At 47.7% G+C, this 18,220-nt stretch overlaps 1 protein-coding gene across 3 annotated transcripts in view; it reads right to left on the bottom strand.

The window, feature by feature from the left end:
* Positions 1 to 18,220, bottom strand: part of Zbtb7c (zinc finger and BTB domain containing 7C) — a 280,314-nt gene that overhangs the window by 4,358 nt on the left and 257,736 nt on the right. For 2 of the 3 annotated variants that reach the window (XM_090353133.1, XM_090353134.1), the window contains one exon: positions 3,346 to 4,563. In XM_090353133.1, the coding sequence (XP_090209259.1) occupies positions 3,346 to 4,547 (1,202 nt within the window). In that variant the 5' untranslated portion in view covers positions 4,548 to 4,563. Of the gene's footprint in view, positions 1 to 3,345; positions 4,564 to 14,314; positions 14,360 to 18,220 lie in introns of those variants that run through there. The other variant, XM_090353135.1, reaches the window with a different exon arrangement.

Raw genomic sequence — 18,220 nt, 5'->3', positions numbered from 1 at the left:
TGTGTGTGTGTGTGTGTGTGTGTGTATGGATTTTCCTGCTTGGACTGGCTTGGATCACAGCTTCTTGACTCTTGAGTAGCTGGGATTATAGGTATGAGCCATCAGCACCTGGTCCCGTGTCCTTTTGTCCTCTGTATGGTGCACAACATTGAACCTATGTAAAACAGCTGCAGACATCATGTTTTGTTGATTGACCACTGAGCAGCAAGGTCAATTTCAAAACTCCACAATTCCAACACCAGTGTGCTTCTTTGAGCCTGCCTCCCCCAGATCTGCCAGCTTTTTCCATCTCCCAGCCTCCAGATGCAGCCAAGACCATGTGCACACAAGCCTGCTCTGCAATCCTTCTCCTAGCTCAGAGATCACACTTTGGGGAATGATGCCATGCACAAGTCATTCTCTGGGTGAAAAGCAAAAATGCAGACCTGGGTGGGCCTAGATCCTGGCCCCCAGAAAAGGTGGAAGAGATGTCTCCTAGCCCTTCCTGTGACCTGATGATCTGAAATGACTCTTCCTGTTACTATTGCTAATGACATTACATGATCTTGCTAAGGTTCCCAGAGCTCTTGGGAGGATCAGATTGGGAAGAAAATAGAGACATCTGAGTTCTTGGCCTTATGGGCAGAGTAGGTATCTGATGAGGAAGAGGGAGCTACTATCATTTGGCTGTCACTGAGGTTGGGGCCCTGGACTAAACATTGTAGCCCGTGGGATTTGGCAGGTGCTTCTGCCCACACTGGTGGCACCATGTGGGTTATGCGGCAATAGAAGCTGTCCATCTTTTCCCCAAGGTTATATACTCAGTGGCACCTTTGTTGTCTTTGGGGCCAGCCTATTCTCACCTGCAGCTTCCACTTCCTGTATGAGTGAGGCTGTAGGTAGTTATGGGAGGAAGCCTGGAGGAGCGAGCTCCTGGTAGAAGGGCTACTGAGGCATGGGGAAGGTCTCCATGGCTGTTGATCAAGGATCCATAAAGAAAAGATACGGGGAGAGACATACAGAGGCTTTCCAGGGTCCAGTGCTAGTTAGCAGTGACAGTTGTACCACTCATGGGCATCTGTCCACCAAGGGCAGAAGTGTCCTTTCTTTTCCTCCCTGGTCAAGTGCTTCCTTGTCCTCAGGACCTATCACAGAGCTCTTCACTTATTATCTCTGGGCCTCAAAAGGACTATGAAGATGGCCTGAAGAGAAAGTTGGGGTCATCTTGGCCAAGATTGTCATTGTCCTGTCCCAAGCTGTTGGAAATGAACAGGAGCTATTTCTCTGTGAACAGGAGTTATTTCTCTGTGGCTAGTATGAGTGGCACCAGCCTTGAAATTAATAATGTCTTTGGCCCAGGCCAGAGAATGTGAACACAGACTTGGGTCTGGGTAAGGGCAGAGCACAGGGCTACGGTGACAACCATACGGGACAACCTAGAGAAAGCCTGTGAGGTCCTGTCTGGGGGTACCTCATGTATAGAAGATTAATGGTGGACAACCGGTGTGGCTGAGCTAACACCCAGAGCTGACTCAGAGTGCTCCTGATGCCAAGGAACAAAGAATCCTGTGGTAGAGGCCTCAGCCCCTCCTCTTGGACACTCCTAGGATGAAGGCCCAGGCAGGGCATTGGGGGAGGAAGGAGTTCTGCTGGAAAGACTCTCGCTCTTCTATTTCAGCAGTGGCACTCCCACATGGCACAGACAACCTGAGAATGGACATAGGGAGGTGTATACGGCTCAGAGCCTGCACCTAAGGATTGCTACTTAGGGTAAAGACAGGCCCTGCAACGACAAGAGCTTGGCTATAAATCATGAAGGAGTCAGACTACAGCTGGAGGAGGTGTACCCCAGAGGACATTTGTGGACAGCACAGCCTCTCCACCATCCCTGCTGAAGAGCATAATGCATCATGGCAGGGGGACGCAGCCAAACAGCAGGACCCTACGGAATGGCTGCAAGAAGAGTTGGCGACAGTCACAGGGAAACCTCCACCCAGATAGGCCAGGGTGGAACATCCTCCCCCTGGGGCAGCACCCCTCCCCCTCCCCCTGGGGGTAGGAAAAAAAAGTGTCCGTGGTTCTGAAGAATGTGACAGGGAGGAGGAAGGGAGCACTGAGCATGACAGTCATAGCCCGTGGTGACAAATGAAATCTCTGATGGGAGTCAGGCCAGAAAAATCTCCTCCACCCCTCCTGTTCCCTGACCCTGGGATAGCTCTGCTTCTGGGAGAGGAGGCCCCAAAGCTTATCTGATCTTGTTCTGCAAGGACAAAGCCCAGTGGGAACTGAGTGAAGGGAGGTGGGGTAGTGGCTGGATGGCAGATGCTGCAGCTGGAGACAGGCCTGGAACCCAGATGGCTGTCATCCCCACCGAGCAGGAGGAACCCAAGGGTGGGCAAGGCAGATGGCTGGGTGGCTGGAACCATCTCTGGTCTGATCTGGCCTGGCAGGAGGCGGGGTGGGGGTGGGGAAGACCTCAGATACTGAGGAAGTATCTCAGATCTCAGTATCCTCAGATACTGGGAGGGAGTATTCTGGAATGTCACACTCCCTACCAAACAGCACTGCTTCCCCAACTAGGAGGCCCTTGGACTATATTCCAGAGTCTAGAAGGCGGTGCCTGGTCAAGTTTAAAACTTTCCCTAGTGAAGGTGAGGTCTACACCCTGGCTATCCCTGCATGCACCTCACCAAAGGCTGGTGTGGGATAAGCCATGGAGGGGCAGGGGAAGCAGGGATAAGGATGCTGGATGTGATCACTGTGTGGCACCCTGAGCTACTTATCCCACTGGAGCCACCAACTGGGGCGTTCCCAGTGCCATCCATCTGTCAAGTGACAGGCACAAGAAACCAGGGAAGAGGAGCCAGGCTAGGCAGGCTAGGGCTTTCCAGGTTGATTCGGTGGTCCAGATCTGGATTGGATCTTTGAGGTCATTCTCATGGAGCCTGGGCAATCTCAGGCTATAGCAAGCCCTCTGCTGAAGCCCTCATCTTCTGCCGAAGATGAATGAATTACACTTGAACTTGACCTTCACATGAGCTCGGTTATTATCTCCCTATCATTCTGTGCTTTGGTAAAGCCTTGTCTAGTAGGCATTCTCACTCAGCCCTATGAAGCTAAGTGAACTCAAGGGAACAAAAGGGTAGCATTGCTCAGCAGGACATCAGTGTGGCGTGGCCATTATTAAGAAACACTCGGTGGGAGGTAGATCTCAGGAACTTGGGATCCAGGTGCTCCATGAGATAGTAATAGTGTCCTGAGGGCTGCTGGAGCTGTCAGCCACTCACTGCTCTTTCTGCTGTTACCACCACGCCTCTGGCCCTGTCCCAGCCCCCCTCCACCCTGCCCTCAGCTGAGTCTGCGCACCTGGTGAAGCGGACCTCGCAGATGTTACACATATATGGCTTCTCCCCAGTGTGGGTTCTCATGTGCCGTGGCAGCTTCCCTGCCCCCATGATGACCTTGTGGCAGATGGGACACTGCTGAGAGGCCTTGGGCTTCAGCTTTCGCTCCTCTACCAGTGGCCAAGGTGGGAAGAGACTCCCCAGGTGGGTGGCACTCAGGAAGTTGAGATAGGCACCATAGTCGTTCTCTGCCTTGATGGGGCCCAGTGGTCCCCCGGGCAGGTCAGGGAACATGTCCTTGAAGAAATCACTAGGGAAGGGTGGGGGTGGGGGTGGGGGAAGCTCTTCTTTTTCCTCTTCCTTGATCTTCCGGTTCTTGATGACTAAATCCAGTGGCCCACTGTCCATGGACTGCTCAGGCAACTGGGCAAAGGCACCAAAGTCCCCTGGCCAGAGGTGAGGGAAGAAGTCTGGGGTGAACGGAGACAAGGGAGGTCTGTCAGGGATGTTAGCTTTGGGGTACAAGTTCTCCCTCAGCAGAGATTCAATGGAGAAATCCCGGATCACCCCCAGATGGCCAGGGCTGTCGGCTGGGAAGGAGTCAGGGAAGTCTCTGGGTGTGTCTGAGTAGGCCTTCTCTGTGAGGTGGTCTGATTTGGAGGGGCTTTGGTGGCAATTGATGTCCTGGGGATCAGGCAAGTTTTCTTGGTCAGCAAAGTCCTCCGTATCATCGTCCTCCTCTTCTTCTTCCTCCTCCTCCTCTTCATCCTCCTCATCGTCGTCATCTTCGTCATCATCATCGTCTTCCTTGTCCTCCTCCTCACCGCCATCACCACCAGGCTCCATGATCTCTAGGCAGACATTGACAATGCACTGGATCTCCAGCATCCTGGCGGCATTGAGGATGTGTTTCACATTGGCGGCAGTGATGGTGAGTGTGGAAGTGTAGGCGAACTCTAGAATGGCGGCCAGGGCCTCAGGCCGGACAAAGTCAATCTCGTAGACGTAGGGCTGGCTGGTTAGGCTGCCGGCTGTGAAGAGCTTCTTGAAGTACTTGCTGCAGGCGGCCAGCACAGAGCGGTGGGTGGGGTATTCCTGTTCCTGGACCACAAGCAGCACGTCACACAGCAGGCCTGCATGCCGCTGCTCGTTGAGGCTGCATAGGAGTTCACTGCTGTGGTTGGGGAAGGGGATGCCAATGAGCTCATCAATGCCATTGGCCATGTTCTCAGCCAGAGCCCTGTGGGGATAAACAGAGAGGAAGAAGGGTTAGTGAGCACGGCAGGAGGATTGCCTCTGCCAGGAAGCCAGCTGTCCTACTTCTTGGCATTGCCAAGCCTCAGGCTGTAAGTCACAGCCCCGTTCAAGCAGGAGCTTGGTGCTGTACTTGAGGACTCTGAGCTTCTTACTAGGTAGCAAGCATCAGCTATTTAGCAAAATGCCACAGAGGCTTCTCCCAGGCTTGATTCATCGGGTTCCACTGTGTTAACGTGGATTTGTGGCAGACCAGGATGAATGGCCACATGAAACCCAGCTGTTCCGTGCATTCCAGCCATTGCATCCTCCTCTTACATAAGCACCACCTGGTGCTTCTGCTGAGAATTGTTGTCTCTGGTTTGTTTCACAAATCCTGGGACACTGTAACCCATTCACATTTTGCACTGGCTACCAGGAAGCTTAAAATCAATTTCGTGGTCCATTTTCAGCCAGTGAATGGGGGCCTCATGGCATGTGTTTTGCCTTCTAACTTTATCCTGGTTTCATTGTAGCTGACAAAAGTTTCCTTTCATTTGCCATTCTTGATTAAAAAAATATGAAGGCCTATAGATGTAGATCTGTGAGCCATGTCACTTATAAATAGACATTTAAATCACCATAGATACAAATACATGGTTAATTGCTTAATCATTATCTGTGTTCCATTAGACACACAGCCATATAAACTCTTAGGAGAAGCTGCTTCTGAGATGCCTGGTTTGTGTGGATGGTCCTGATTTGCAATGGTGTGATTTAGGATTTTTTTAAAAAAACTTTTCAACAGTGTGCAAATGTACTCGTACAATTTGATTCTTCATGTTTACTAAGTAAGTACTCACTAAGCTCCATGAGATATTGAACACTCGGTTAACCTTTCTATCCTGACAAAACAGATATGGAACGGACTTCTGTCAGAGCACATAGGGCTCTACTTCTCACACAAAGCCTCAACATGGCCCATGAATAAACAAATCCTAGCAAAGGCCTGACCTTTAACTGTGATCAGCTAAGGCAGGGAGAAAAGAAAGAGGAAAACTACAGACCCAAGTGCCAGTGGGAGGAGCTCTGGGGACCCTCACACTGCTACCTTCTGAAGTTTTAGCCCTGGGAAAGCAGAGGACAAGGAAAGGAGGAGGTAAAAGTTCCCATTCCATAGCAGAGAGCTCCAGGGAGCTGGAAAGCACACAGAGCGCTGTGAGATTCCATTGACCATTGCCATACTTCCCTTCCATCCTTCCATTGTGGAGCAGACTGGACTCAACCTAGGCAATCCCACCTTTCTCCAGAACGGAGGCCTGCTTTCTTCCTTTCCCTCTGTGGGCCAGAGACCCACAGGCCAGGACCCATTGGCTGACTAGGCACTGCCCTAGGCTCTGAGAATACACAGAGAAAACCAAGAAGGCTCTGCCCTGGGGGGACAGAACTACTATGATAAAAGTAAAGCATGTTTCACCTAAGACAAGTACAAATGGAAAATTAGCCAGCTTCTGGAAAGATGTTCAACATTATCAATGCAGAAGTATTACTTAAGGTCACTTAAAGTCACATACCTATTAGAATGGTTGAAATACAAAATAGTGACAATATCCAATGCTGGAGAAGAACTTTTCTCCTCAATTCAGCTTCTGGGCCTCTACAGATTTTGTGTGTGTGTGTGTGTGTGTGTGTGTGTGTGTGTGTGTGTGTGTGTGTGAGTGTATGTGTGCTGCTCCTGGGGTTTGAGTTCTGGGCCTAGATTTTTGAGTAGTTTATTGGACATAGGAGTCTCATGGAGTTTCCTGCATGGGCTGGCTCCGAACCATGATCCTCAGATGTCAGCTTCCTGAGTAGTTAGGATTATAGGCATGAGCCAGGGGTACCTGGCAGGCTTTGGTCTTTTGAAAAGGTGGATCCCTGTCTTCAAATTGAGTTTGGGTATCTCTACATCTTTATGTGAGTGTGGGTATCTCTGTTAGATTCCCTAAGCTGCTTGAGGGCAGCTACTACCATTAAATGCCTAGCACAGTGCTAGCATATAGCCAGTGAACATCTGTGATAATGGCTGTTGCCAGTAGTTTGAAAATCACTGTTGTGCAGGCTGTTTACTATACAATGGTACTCCCTCTAAGTGGGCTGCAGTAGCAGATTCAAAGATGGCTGCCAGTGATTCTTGTCTCTTGGTAGTGGCAAGATTTCATGCCTTTGTGTGTGCTCCTCCCACATATACAGGGAAGACCTGTGTGGCCAACAAGCCCTGTGGCTTTGATTACATATGACCTCTGAAGCAGAGTCACCTTCACTATTTCAGCTTTACTCTCTTTTGCATCACTGACTCTGGGAAGCTGGCAGCCATACTGGTCGAATGCTCAAGCAGTCCTATGGAACAGGTCATATAGCCTGTGACTAAGGCTTCCCGCTAACAGCCAATAGCCACTTTTTATTTTTTGCCAGTCCTGGGGAATGAACTCAGGGCCTGAGTGCTGTCCTTGGGCTTTTCCAAGATAGAGGTCTACCACTTGAGCCACAGTACCACTTCTGGCTTTTCCTATGTATGTGGTACCTCGGAATTGAACCCAGGTCTTCGTGCATGCTATAGGCAAACACTGTACCACTAGGCCAAACTCCCAGACCCAATAGTCACTTTCTAACTGGTGGGTGATCTAGGTTGAGAGTGGTCCCTCAAGGCCCCATCAGACCTTCTAATAATGACAGCCTCAGCTGACACCTTGATGGCCATTTCATGAATAAATTGAAACTAAAGCCAATCCTCTCAGTTTCTGAAGCTCTTCCTCCACTGTAGCTGTGGGGCAATGTTTACTATGGCTTTGAGCCACTCAGCTCTAAAGTTTTTTGTTATACAGAAATAAGTAACTGGTAGAAAGGCGCTGTTCATTTTCCAGACATCACACATCTCTGATTTTTATCATGACAGTTTCCTGACAGATGGCTGTTAAATGTCTCAGTCTAACAAAGTCCATGTTATTACAAATACATTTTAGTAGATAAAAATAAATTTATTGAAGGAGTGACAGTCTTTTCTAATTTTTCCCAAGCCAGCCCAGAGGGAACAGGGTTCTGACCTCAGAGGGGGTTTGTACTTTTGAAAAGATGGTGAGTGAATTGCCCTTCCGCTGTTAGGTAGAAAGCCAAGGTCAATCCGACCCAGGGAGATTAGTTCTTTATGGAGAGCCACATTTTCTTGTTTACTAAGGACTTACTCCTTTAAAGATAGTAATGTCTAAATAAATAAATAATGTCTCCAAATGTTTCTGAATGGAAATTCCTGCCTTCTTTATGCATTTCTCTGCCTTCTTAAACAGAGGAGCCCAGGCTTATGTGCCTGAGTATTGGCGCTCAGTGAGTTAGTTTATGACAACTGTTGGCCACACCCCCAAGGAACAAAGCGTGGGTTGTGAGGATGGAGAACCAGGAAACTGTAACTATGATTTTAGGAGAACTCTCCAACTCTATGGGCTCTTTATCTCTCTCTCTTTTTTTTTTTTTTTTGCCAGTCCTGGGCTTGAGCTCAGGTCCTGAGCACGGTCCTTGGGTTTTCTCAAGGCTAGTGCTCAAGCACTTGAGCCACAGCACCACTTTGGCTTTTTCTATGTATGTGGTACCAAGGAATTGAACCTAGGTCTTTGTGCATGGTAGGCAGGCACTCTACCACTAGGCCAAACTCCTGGCCTTCTGGGCTCTTTCTCTATGTCACTGGATGGCCAAATCATGACCATGAGCTTGGAAAGTGGGCAACTAACCCTGGTGACACTGGATTTGAAGGCTGACCTGCCTAGCAGCGATTCCCACTATGTCTTGCTTTGTGGTCTCACTTCCATTCTTGGAGGAAAGGATGTAACCATGGTAGCTCAGAGTTGTTTTTCTAGGCAGGAGACTAACCTGGGAGCGGAAGCCAGGAGGGGCATGCTGTGGTCAGCAATGGGGGCTGTCACTCACTGGTCACTGTCTCTTTGGAAAGAAGCACCTCTGCCCTGTGCTTTGGGAGCTTTGCCTGATGACCCTGAGATTCCCATGCCCTGTTGGGCAGACAGATAGCAGTGTCCCCAGGGGGATACCACACCCCTCCCCCACCTTCCCTTCCTGAGCCCAAACCAGGGATTATCTCCAAAAATAACATATGGGGGGGGTAAATTAAACATACATTCTCTCTCTCTCTCTCTTTTTCTCTCTCTCTCTTCAGCTAGTAGAAGCCTAACATCAAATATAAATATTTGGTAGAAAGGGGTTAGAAATATACATACACTCATATCTAAAATTAAAAAGTAAGGAGAAATTAAAATATGTAGAAAATAAATAAAAGTAAAAGTCCAGGGGCAGGGGATAGAAACCTTCTTAGCTACCATTCTAGCATGGCCAGGGCCTCTGCTCCATGGAAGGTTCTAGAACCCAGCAACTTCCACAAAGATAAGGTATTGGGGTATTCAACTGTAAAATGAGAGCAGGTGGTCTCTCTCAGAGAGACCTGTGCAATACAAGGGGCAGCAAGCCAGGAAGGAGACCAGTGTGGACCATCATACCCAGTGGTAGCCACTATTTATCAAGTGCCTGTCAACTGACTTCACTGCTAATCCTTCCACAAAAGCACAAGTGTGGCTGGGTACCAATGGCTTATGACTGTAATCCTAGCTTCTCAGGAGGCTGAGGATTGACGTTCGAAGCCAGCCCAAGCAGAAAAGTTCCCATGAAACACTTATCAAAAACCAGAAATGGAACTGTGGCTCACAGTGGGAGAGTGCCAGCTTTGAGCAAAGGACAGCACTCAGGCTGTTCTGAGTTCAAGCCCCATGACCAACAAAAAACAAAAACAAGAAAATACAAATGTGAAGGGTGCATTTTTCTATCTGTATCTACAGTACAGAGACAGAGCAGGTCCAGAGAAAGCCAGAAATATGCCATAGGCCACACAGCAAGTGTCACTATAATTTCTTCGGCTGTTGTTGTTTTGAGATTGGGTCTCTTTGTGGAAGCCCAGACTGGCTTCAAACTCATGACCTCTGCACCAGTCCCCTGAGTGTTGAGATTTCAGTTATACGCTACCATGCCCTGATAAAAACTCAGTTGCATTTGCTATTCAAGCTCTTGTGCCATTCAGCACGCTACTCCTATTAAGTCCCCTTGAATGAGAGGTAGGAGCATTTGAGTTGTGCCTCCAGAAGGCTGATTGGCACTCTAGGATGTGAGAGTGTGTTCCACATTGCTGAGGCTCATGCCCTAAGGTAACTAAGGGGAACAAGGCAAAATGCTAAGTGCAAATGGGGAGTGTAGACAAAAAGACATTAACCCCTGGGGGCGAGGACTCAGGAAGCCTTCCAAGAGAGGAGGCTTGTCTGAGCTGTGAAAAAAGAGAGAGAGGATTTTGTTGGACACAGCATGAACATATTCCATATCATCTGGATCTGGAAGGTTTGGATTTCTCGAGTTTCTTCCAAAAATGTGTTTAACCCCAGATCCCTTGAGTGGGAATGTTTCCAGCCAGCTTGGGCCTGCAGCCATATTTAGCAGGAGGCCAGGGTGAGGCATTTGCCCTGTTCTTGGGCAGATGGATGGCTTAGGGAACTTGGGCTGGTTTTGCACTTCTGAGAAAGGTGGGGGATATATCTTCCTCACAGTGTGGCTACAAGGACTAAATAAGGTGAGGTACTTTAGGGGCTCTGACATGGAGCTCACTGCTGTCAGCACTCTGAAGTCTAGGAAGGATACAGGCCCCTCACAGGCTGGGATCTAGGTTGGGATGGGATCATTCCAGAAACTAACATGATGTCCATGCTTTTGTGATCTCTGCTATTTTGATACACAAAGACACTTCCAACAGTGCTTGTGGGCTCCAAAGCCATACCTGGCTGGTGCAAAGACAGCACAGTGTACCTCCTGTCTCAGGGACTCCAACCCCAGAGGGGCCCACAAGGCTGCTACACAACATGTAGCCATTTTATAGATGGGGAGCAAGAGATACCTAAAGAAGGCCATGTCCAGGATCACACGGCACATTTAGCATCAGAGACAGAACTTCAACAAGAATGTTCTAATGGACAAGCTTGTGTCCTCTCCCAGTCCCCACTTTCATCAGATCACAAAGCCTCCAAACTTGATGCAGGGCTGCCTGGCTAACAGAGAAAGCCCCTGTTCTTGGTTTACAAAGGAGCATGGCATGCACATTACATCTCCCTGCTGTCCTCAGTTTATTAATATGGGGAATGGGAGAGTGACAATGTCAATCTCACAGCATGGTGTGTGAGTGGAATAAAGTGGTCAGTAGTATAAATATCCTGTTTGGGATATTTATAAGAACCACCTCTCCCCAGGAAGATGACCTGCATAAGACCCGTTTTCTATGTCTGTGTTTTCCCCAGGATACCAGCAAATAGAACCTGGTAGAACTAGAAGAATGAGATCCACTCACAAATAAACCAAGGAGACAGACTTGATGTTAAAAATCTTGGTAGGATGGCTCAACCTCTCTATGTTGAATATTTGAACACTGTGATATCATTCATAAGATACTTGTAATAATTTCATCTTTACCACTCATTGTTTGGTGGGGATCAGAGAGCTATCTGACCTGCCTATATCACATAGTTAGAAAGTAAACACTAAGGGGCTGGGAGTTTGGCCTAGTGGTTAAAGTGCTTGTCTAGCCTGCACAAAGACCCGGGTTCGATTCCTTGGTACCACATACATACAAAAAAGCCGGAAGTGGTGCTGAAGCTCAAGTGGTAGAGCTCTAGCCTTGAGAAAGTCCAAGGACAGTGCTCAGGCCCTGAGCTCAAGCCCAAGACTGGCAAAAAATAAAAATAAAAATAAAATAAATAAATAAAAGGAAAAAAAAGTAAACACTATTACTTGCTTGTCCTCCCAGGCCACCTTGGTGGTGTGATTATGGGTGATTGTAGTGTTATGACCCGCAGTCCCAGTGTCTTCCTGAATTCTCCTTAGTTAAGCCAACCTGGGGTTCAGGACAGTGCTTCCATCTGTCTGTCTCCAGGGCATGCCATTCATACCAGCAGACTCCTAGGGCCCAGGGAGCCCCACCCTGTCTACCAACCGAGTTCTTCCTTGCCCAGGCCTGGAGCTTCCAAGCTGCCTGGTGGAATAGGTTTCTGTGAAAGGGTGGAAAAGTTGTGGTTTTCCTTTCCAGACCTGAGACAAGGCAGGGCAGCTACCTGGGTCTTTGGAGCAGATCTTTATGTCCTGTGGTCTAAAGCAGTGAAACCCCCAAGGTAGTGGCGGCTCTAGCAGGAGTGAAGGTGGGAAGGCCTGGCCAAAGCAATGGCCAGCCCCTGTCTCTGCCAGGTACGCCTCACCCTGCCCTTGGCAGTTTCCCCAGGCAAGGTGGCTACTCCCCTTGGCCCTAAAATGCCCTTGAGTCTGAGTAGCAACAGGAGATGGGAGGCTAGGCGAGACTACTTCAACTCACAGCTATATGGCAGCTGTGGAATACCCTGGGCGGAGTGCCCACTGGCTGAAGCCTGTCTCACCTGCCCTGCCACCCTGCCAAGATATGCTTGGATCTCCAATCCCTAGCAACGTTTGGCCTCATGAAGCGCAGCCCCCACTTCTGGGTCTGTGCAGTGGGCTCTGAGCTTTCTTCCTATGTCAAAGTTGTCAGCCATCCAGATGTTTCCTTACAGCTGCAAGGTAGACCCTCCCAAACTCCTACAATCATACACCTCCTTCTTTTTCTACACTATACCTGGTCCTCCCCTGTTCCCCCCCAAAAGACCTGTGGAGCTTTGGCACGGGCCAGACTTGAGAAGCAGGCACCCCCAGTTCTCATCTCAGCCACAGATTTCCTGTGACACACTGTATGGTTTCCTCCTATGACCAGGCACTCAGTCCCTGCTCTGGGTTTTCTAGTAAATCCCTAAGGTGACCAACCACGTGCCTATTGTGCCTGCCTGATCAGAAGCGCTTGTTCCCACCCACCTTGCACAACTTCTGTGGCTAGATGATTATTATGTCCACTTTGCTGATGAGGAATACAGGCTCCTGCTGGTGAGCTGAGCCCCCTTCCACCAAGGTCACAGAACTAGCCGAATGACAGAGATCCCACACACCCCCAGGTTCTGTCTGATGTATCAAGCTGTGTACACTCCAGATAGCTTGGGGTGCAAGCTGTCACCCTTAATCTCAGTAACAGCAGCAGCAGCAGCATTTCTTACAGCAGCAGCAGCATTTCTTCTGCCTCCATGCTTCCCCCAATCCCCTACCCAGCTTTGCTCTGGTAGACTTTCAAGCTGAGTTTTAAAAATTATTCACTCACCCTTTGTTTATTACAGGGCAGGGGAAATGGAGAGAGGGAGACTTGTTTTTGTTTCAGAAAAATTGTCCACCATTTTTTCTTTATGTTCAAAATAAAGGATTTACTACTTGTGTTTATTGCAGGCGATTTCCTGAGCCAGAAACCTCCTTGGGAGGCTTATTAAACCTTATTAAACTACAAAAAATTTAGATAATAAAATAAATCACTCCTTTCCCATAAACAACACCAGGCACGTGTTACTGTGTTTCCGAGTCCCAGCTGTCCCTTGCTGCCTTTTCAGGAGGAGTTCCCAAGCCAGATTGTCATGGCTTCCTGTAGCTTGTATCAGCACAAAGTTACAACTCACCGGATACTAGGGGGACACACACATTGTTTCCCCCAGGACCCCAAGTCTGTAAAATCTCTACCCCAATAGGCCACCCTGTAGAAGAGCCATTGTCCTAAGAAACTTACATGGGTTCTAATTATATCCTCTTAAAAATCCCATGAGGCGCTAGGCACGAGTGGTTCACGCCTACAGTCTTAACTACTCAGAAAGCTGAGATCTGAGGCTCATGGTTCAAAGCCAACCTAAGCAGAAAAGTCCCCATCTCCAATTAATCACTTAAAAACTGGAAGTGGAGCTGTGGCATGGACAAAAACCTCAGGGACAGTGCTCAGTTCCTGAGTTCAAGCCCCACAACTGACAAAAACAAACAAACAAAACAACCCAATTCCATAAGGGAGTTACTGCAGTCATCCTCTTTGTTGTCGTTGTTGTCATCATCATTATGTCAGGTTTCTGGGACCTGAAGCCAAGCGCCAGTGCCCCAGGTTTCCATGGCAGTCTGCCATGCCCACCTCTTCATGGCCATAAAGATTACCCATTTCCTTAAGTGTTGGAGAAACGGGAGTTTAAGAAATGGGGCTCCTGACCTTCACAGAAGAGTGAGAGAAAAAGACAAGACTCCAAATGTGTGCTCTGTTCTAGTTAGTGCAGGGGTGTGGACAAGGCACATTGGGTCAGAGGTCAGGGGCTCCGCTGGGCTCAGGGAGGGGACACCATGAAGGAAGTGAGGCCCCTAGGCTGTCTGGGCATGGGGCCAGGGAGCAGAGCATTCCAGCAAGATGGACAGCATGTGCTAGGTGAGACACAGGCTGAGCAAGCATGCCACGTGCAGATAAGAGTATGGAGTAGGTTGGGGGTGGTACTGGGTTCAAAGGTAGAAGGTGGGTGAGTTCCGGGACTCATAGGTCTGGGGTGGGGGAAGAGGCTGGAAGTCAACAGATCACAGTGGGTGGGAAGGTGAGGCAGGGAGACCAGGAGCCTCCCAAGCATCTGGACTCAGTTAAAGAGGCCCCTGAAGGCTAAGGGTGGGAGGGACCTCTGCTTGGTGTTGCATTTGGGGAGGGTGTCAGCAACCAGTTAGAAGACTGTAGCTTCCCACCCAGGCAGCTGCTTTTCATTATCCACAGCCACTCCCTGCCCTTCTCTTACCCCAAATCTTGTGGTGCAGAATCCGGTCTGGGAGTGGTCCCTGTGGGGTGGCAGCTGTGGGAGGAAGGAGGGTAGAATCACAGACCAAGCCTGGCACAGGTGTGTGATGTCTGGGTTATGGCTCATCCTTTGAAAATGTGTTTCCCTCCTCTGTGCACCCCAGTTTGGAGACAAGGCCCCAATCAGGGATCCAGCCAGATGCCACAAGATCCTGGCCCTGCCTGTGTTTTCCAAAGGAAATGAAACCTCAGATTTGCTTCTGAACTTGCGCTTTTCTTCTGTGCGAACGCCATTCACCAGGAGAACCGCCTGGCATTTGGCTAGGAATGAACACATTGGAAGCTTGCAATTTTCAGGCTTAATTGTAGTTATGTATAATATTATAGAGAGCTTTTATGGCTCCAAGGAAGTCCAAGCATTTCCTCTTCCTATTTATACCCATGTCCAGTTTCTCCTTGGCTATAATTTCTTTTATTGCCCACTGCAGACGCTGAGGGCTATTGGGTGCTAGGAAGCCTTTCCATAGGAAGAGCAATTAGGATGCAGGCTGAATACTGCCACAGTTTGTTTCCTTCTGAAGTCCCACTACTGGTCACTCCCCACGTGCTTGGTCTAGGCTCATGATGTTTCTGGCTTTACAATGCCTCTATACCTGATTTGGAGAGCTTCTGGCTCCACTGAGCAGAGAAGACTAACCCATAAGGAGCAGTTAAGAACTCATAAGGAGTCCAGAGTGGGCGGGGACCTCCAATCAGTGCTACAGGAGCCAGGGAGTCATTGGTGGCTATCTGGGCAAGCCCCTCATGCTGGGCTATTGCCACTGTCATAAAAGTGCTACATGATAGTTCACAGCTGTGTAACCGTATAAAGTCAGATCTCCTGTGTGTGTGTGTGTGTGTGTGTGTGTGTGTGTGTGTGTGTGTGTGTGTGTGTCTTGGGTGCAAATCTCAGGGGACAGGAGCTACCTTCCCTCTGCTAACATTTGCTCTGGCTGAATGAACTCAGCTCCAAGGACTGAATTCTTCCATGTTGTTTGGGGGAGAAGACTATAGCTTTCAGCCCCTAATAGAGTAGCAACTCCCAACACCAGTTACCGCCACTAATCCAACTGCTTTGAGATTTTTGGTCTCCACATAATCATAAATTACATTGAAAATATTCTCAATTACATTGAGATACACCAGAGAGCTAGTGTGGGCACATTAGCTTCTTTTACTCTGGACTGTCTGCTTCCCTTAGAGCCTTGAGATCAGAAATAGTTAATGAGAAATACAAATTTAAATAGTTAGAAAAGAGGTCAGGATCTATCAACTCTTGTGTATAATCCCATATAATCAGATGGCTGAGATTTGAGCATCACTGTTTGAAGACAACCTGCGCAGCAAAGTCTGTGAGATTAACCACCATTAATTAACCACCAACATGCTAGAAGTGGAGCCATGGCTCAAATGGTAGAGCACCAGCTTTGAGCAAAAAAGCTAAGGAACAGCACCCAGGCCCCAAGTTTAAACCTTGGTACCAACATACACATGTGTGTGCAAAGAGTTCGCAAGAAACCATTCCTTGCACATGAGAAGATTGGGTACTTTCCACTACAAATAACAGATGAGGTCAAAAATATGTTCGAAGACTTCACTGACTTGGCAAGAAGAATAGAAACAACACCTAGAGGTAAGGTCATAAGAAATACTCAAGATCTAGAGCAAGAAAGTTCTCAAAACTGACAAAAGCACATAAAAATGTATTAAGACAATAGGAAGATAGTCCCTGTTCTTGGATAAGGAATCACAATATTGTAAAGATACCCGTTCTATCTTACTCATTCCAACAAGTGAAATATGATCGCAGTAAAAACATCAGCTAGTATTTCTATTGATATTAGAGAAGCTGATTCTAAGGTTCATACAGAAAAATAAACACTTACAAAAAGCCAAGGCATTTTTGGAACAGATGAATCATGGGAGTAGGGAGACTACCCCTCAAGTAGCCCTTGGAAAACACATTATAGAACCACTATGTAAATTAATGGTTATAGGATCACACAGAAAGGCAGGCCATAGAAAGTCACAGACAGTCCACAAATAGACTCCTATCAATTCATACAATGTGCGTAGGCAATATAAAGACAGAGTTTCTATTTTAGTTCAAGGAATGAAGCAATCTGAAAGCAGATTGGTATTCATTCCTTTAATGGTTCTCTCTTAGGTATCAGGATTGGTCTATGTACCAACAGATAATAGGGGAGTGATGGAGCATGACTTCCAAAGCTAGGCTTAGAGAGGTATAGGTTCTTTACTTGGCTTCCCTTGGAACTTTTGCTGCAGGGAAAACCAGTTGCATGATGGGAGATGTGGAAGCACCCTATGGGGAAGTCCAGATGGAGCAGAACTGAAGGCTCCCATCAACCAGCAGCATCAATCTGCAGCTACACAAGTAGGTCATCTTGATGGCAGATCCTTCAGTCCCTGTGATGTCACCAGAAACCTGCAATGCTAGTCAACAGCCAGACTGCAACCTCTGGGGAAATACAGAGCCACAACTCCCCAGCAAAACTTCTCTGAACTCTGGACTATAAAAATTGTAAGGATAAAAACATAAATATACAGCTTTCTTAATCTGCTGAGGTTTGAGGACATTTTGCTATAGACACCACAATAAGGAATACATATTAACTGATTCAATTCCAGGAGGCAAGATGTACTTTTTTGCCCAGTCCATTTTCTGTCTTGCTTAGGTGTGTGTGTGTGTGTATAAAATCTGGTCTCTCTAAACAATATCTGTGCTTTGTAATTCCTCTATATCTCTCATTATGCTTGGGAGAGGGCATGGTAGTGGCTGAGGATAGGAGAGACACATACTGATTTTCTAGTTTATTATTTGTGAAGAGAAGATAGTGGAATATTTGAAAGCTCACACAAAAATGCAGTGTTTCTTATTAGGTAAAATGGCTGAGTAAGGCATTAGACTGTAAATCTAACTACAGAGGTTTAAGTCCTCTTTTTACCAACAGCGCTGAGTGTGCAAAATGGCTTGGATAAGGCTTGAGTATGTTCTCCATAGCTTGATGCACTAGAAGATTGTTCTAAGATTGTGATATTGAGGTAGTGGAAACCTCTTGTCTCATCATGTGACTGTGTCCCCATCATGAGGTTATCTGCCATATTGTGATGACACAGCCAGGGGGCTTTCTCTAGCGCTCAGCAGATGCCAACACTATCTGCATTTTTTGGATCTCTACAATGAGGAACTAAATAAACATCTATTCTTTATAAAGTACCCAGATTTATGTTTTTTGTTACAGCAACAGAAAATGGAGAAAGACAGTAGTAGGTTGCCCACATTCTCTGTGTGAATATACACCTGCAAACTCAGGACTTAGAGCCTGAAACTCACCATCACACTGCAGTAGTCTCATCTGAGCTTTCCCAAATGTTCCCCCAATGTGTCTAACTCATAGCCAGCTTCTTGGGGTCTCCTAGAAGGAAGGAGGGAGAGGAGGGACTGGGCAGGGGTTTACTTGCTATGCTGAGTACTACCATGATTCATTTAGCGGCTCCACGCCCTTTCCTAAAATATTTCTTCAAAATCTAGTTACCAGTGCCCCCTTTCAACTTTTGTGATCCTTAATTCTAAATAGATGGTGCATTTAACCCCAGAGAACAATTTGGGAAGTGAAAAGTCATGAAGGAAAATACTGCAGAAGGAGGCGCTACTACTCCTTTTGAAACAGCCCTCACCCCAGTCTCAGTCCTGCCCCATCCCCAGAGATGCATCTCCAAGACCGCCCAGACCATTTTTCCTAAAGAAGCTTGTGGGAGGCCAACCCCCTCCTGCAAGGTCTCCCAGTTCTTCCCTAGGATGACAAAATTATTTTTTCCAGACTAATGAATACAAGTTGGGGGAGGA

This window comes from Megascapheus bottae, chromosome 19, assembly GCF_031878675.1.
Source record: "Megascapheus bottae isolate mThoBot1 chromosome 19, mThoBot2.hap1, whole genome shotgun sequence".
Lineage (NCBI taxonomy): Eukaryota > Metazoa > Chordata > Mammalia > Rodentia > Geomyidae > Megascapheus > Megascapheus bottae.
The sequence above is the reverse complement of the archived record's forward strand: the minus strand, read 5'-3'. Positions and strand labels throughout refer to the sequence as shown.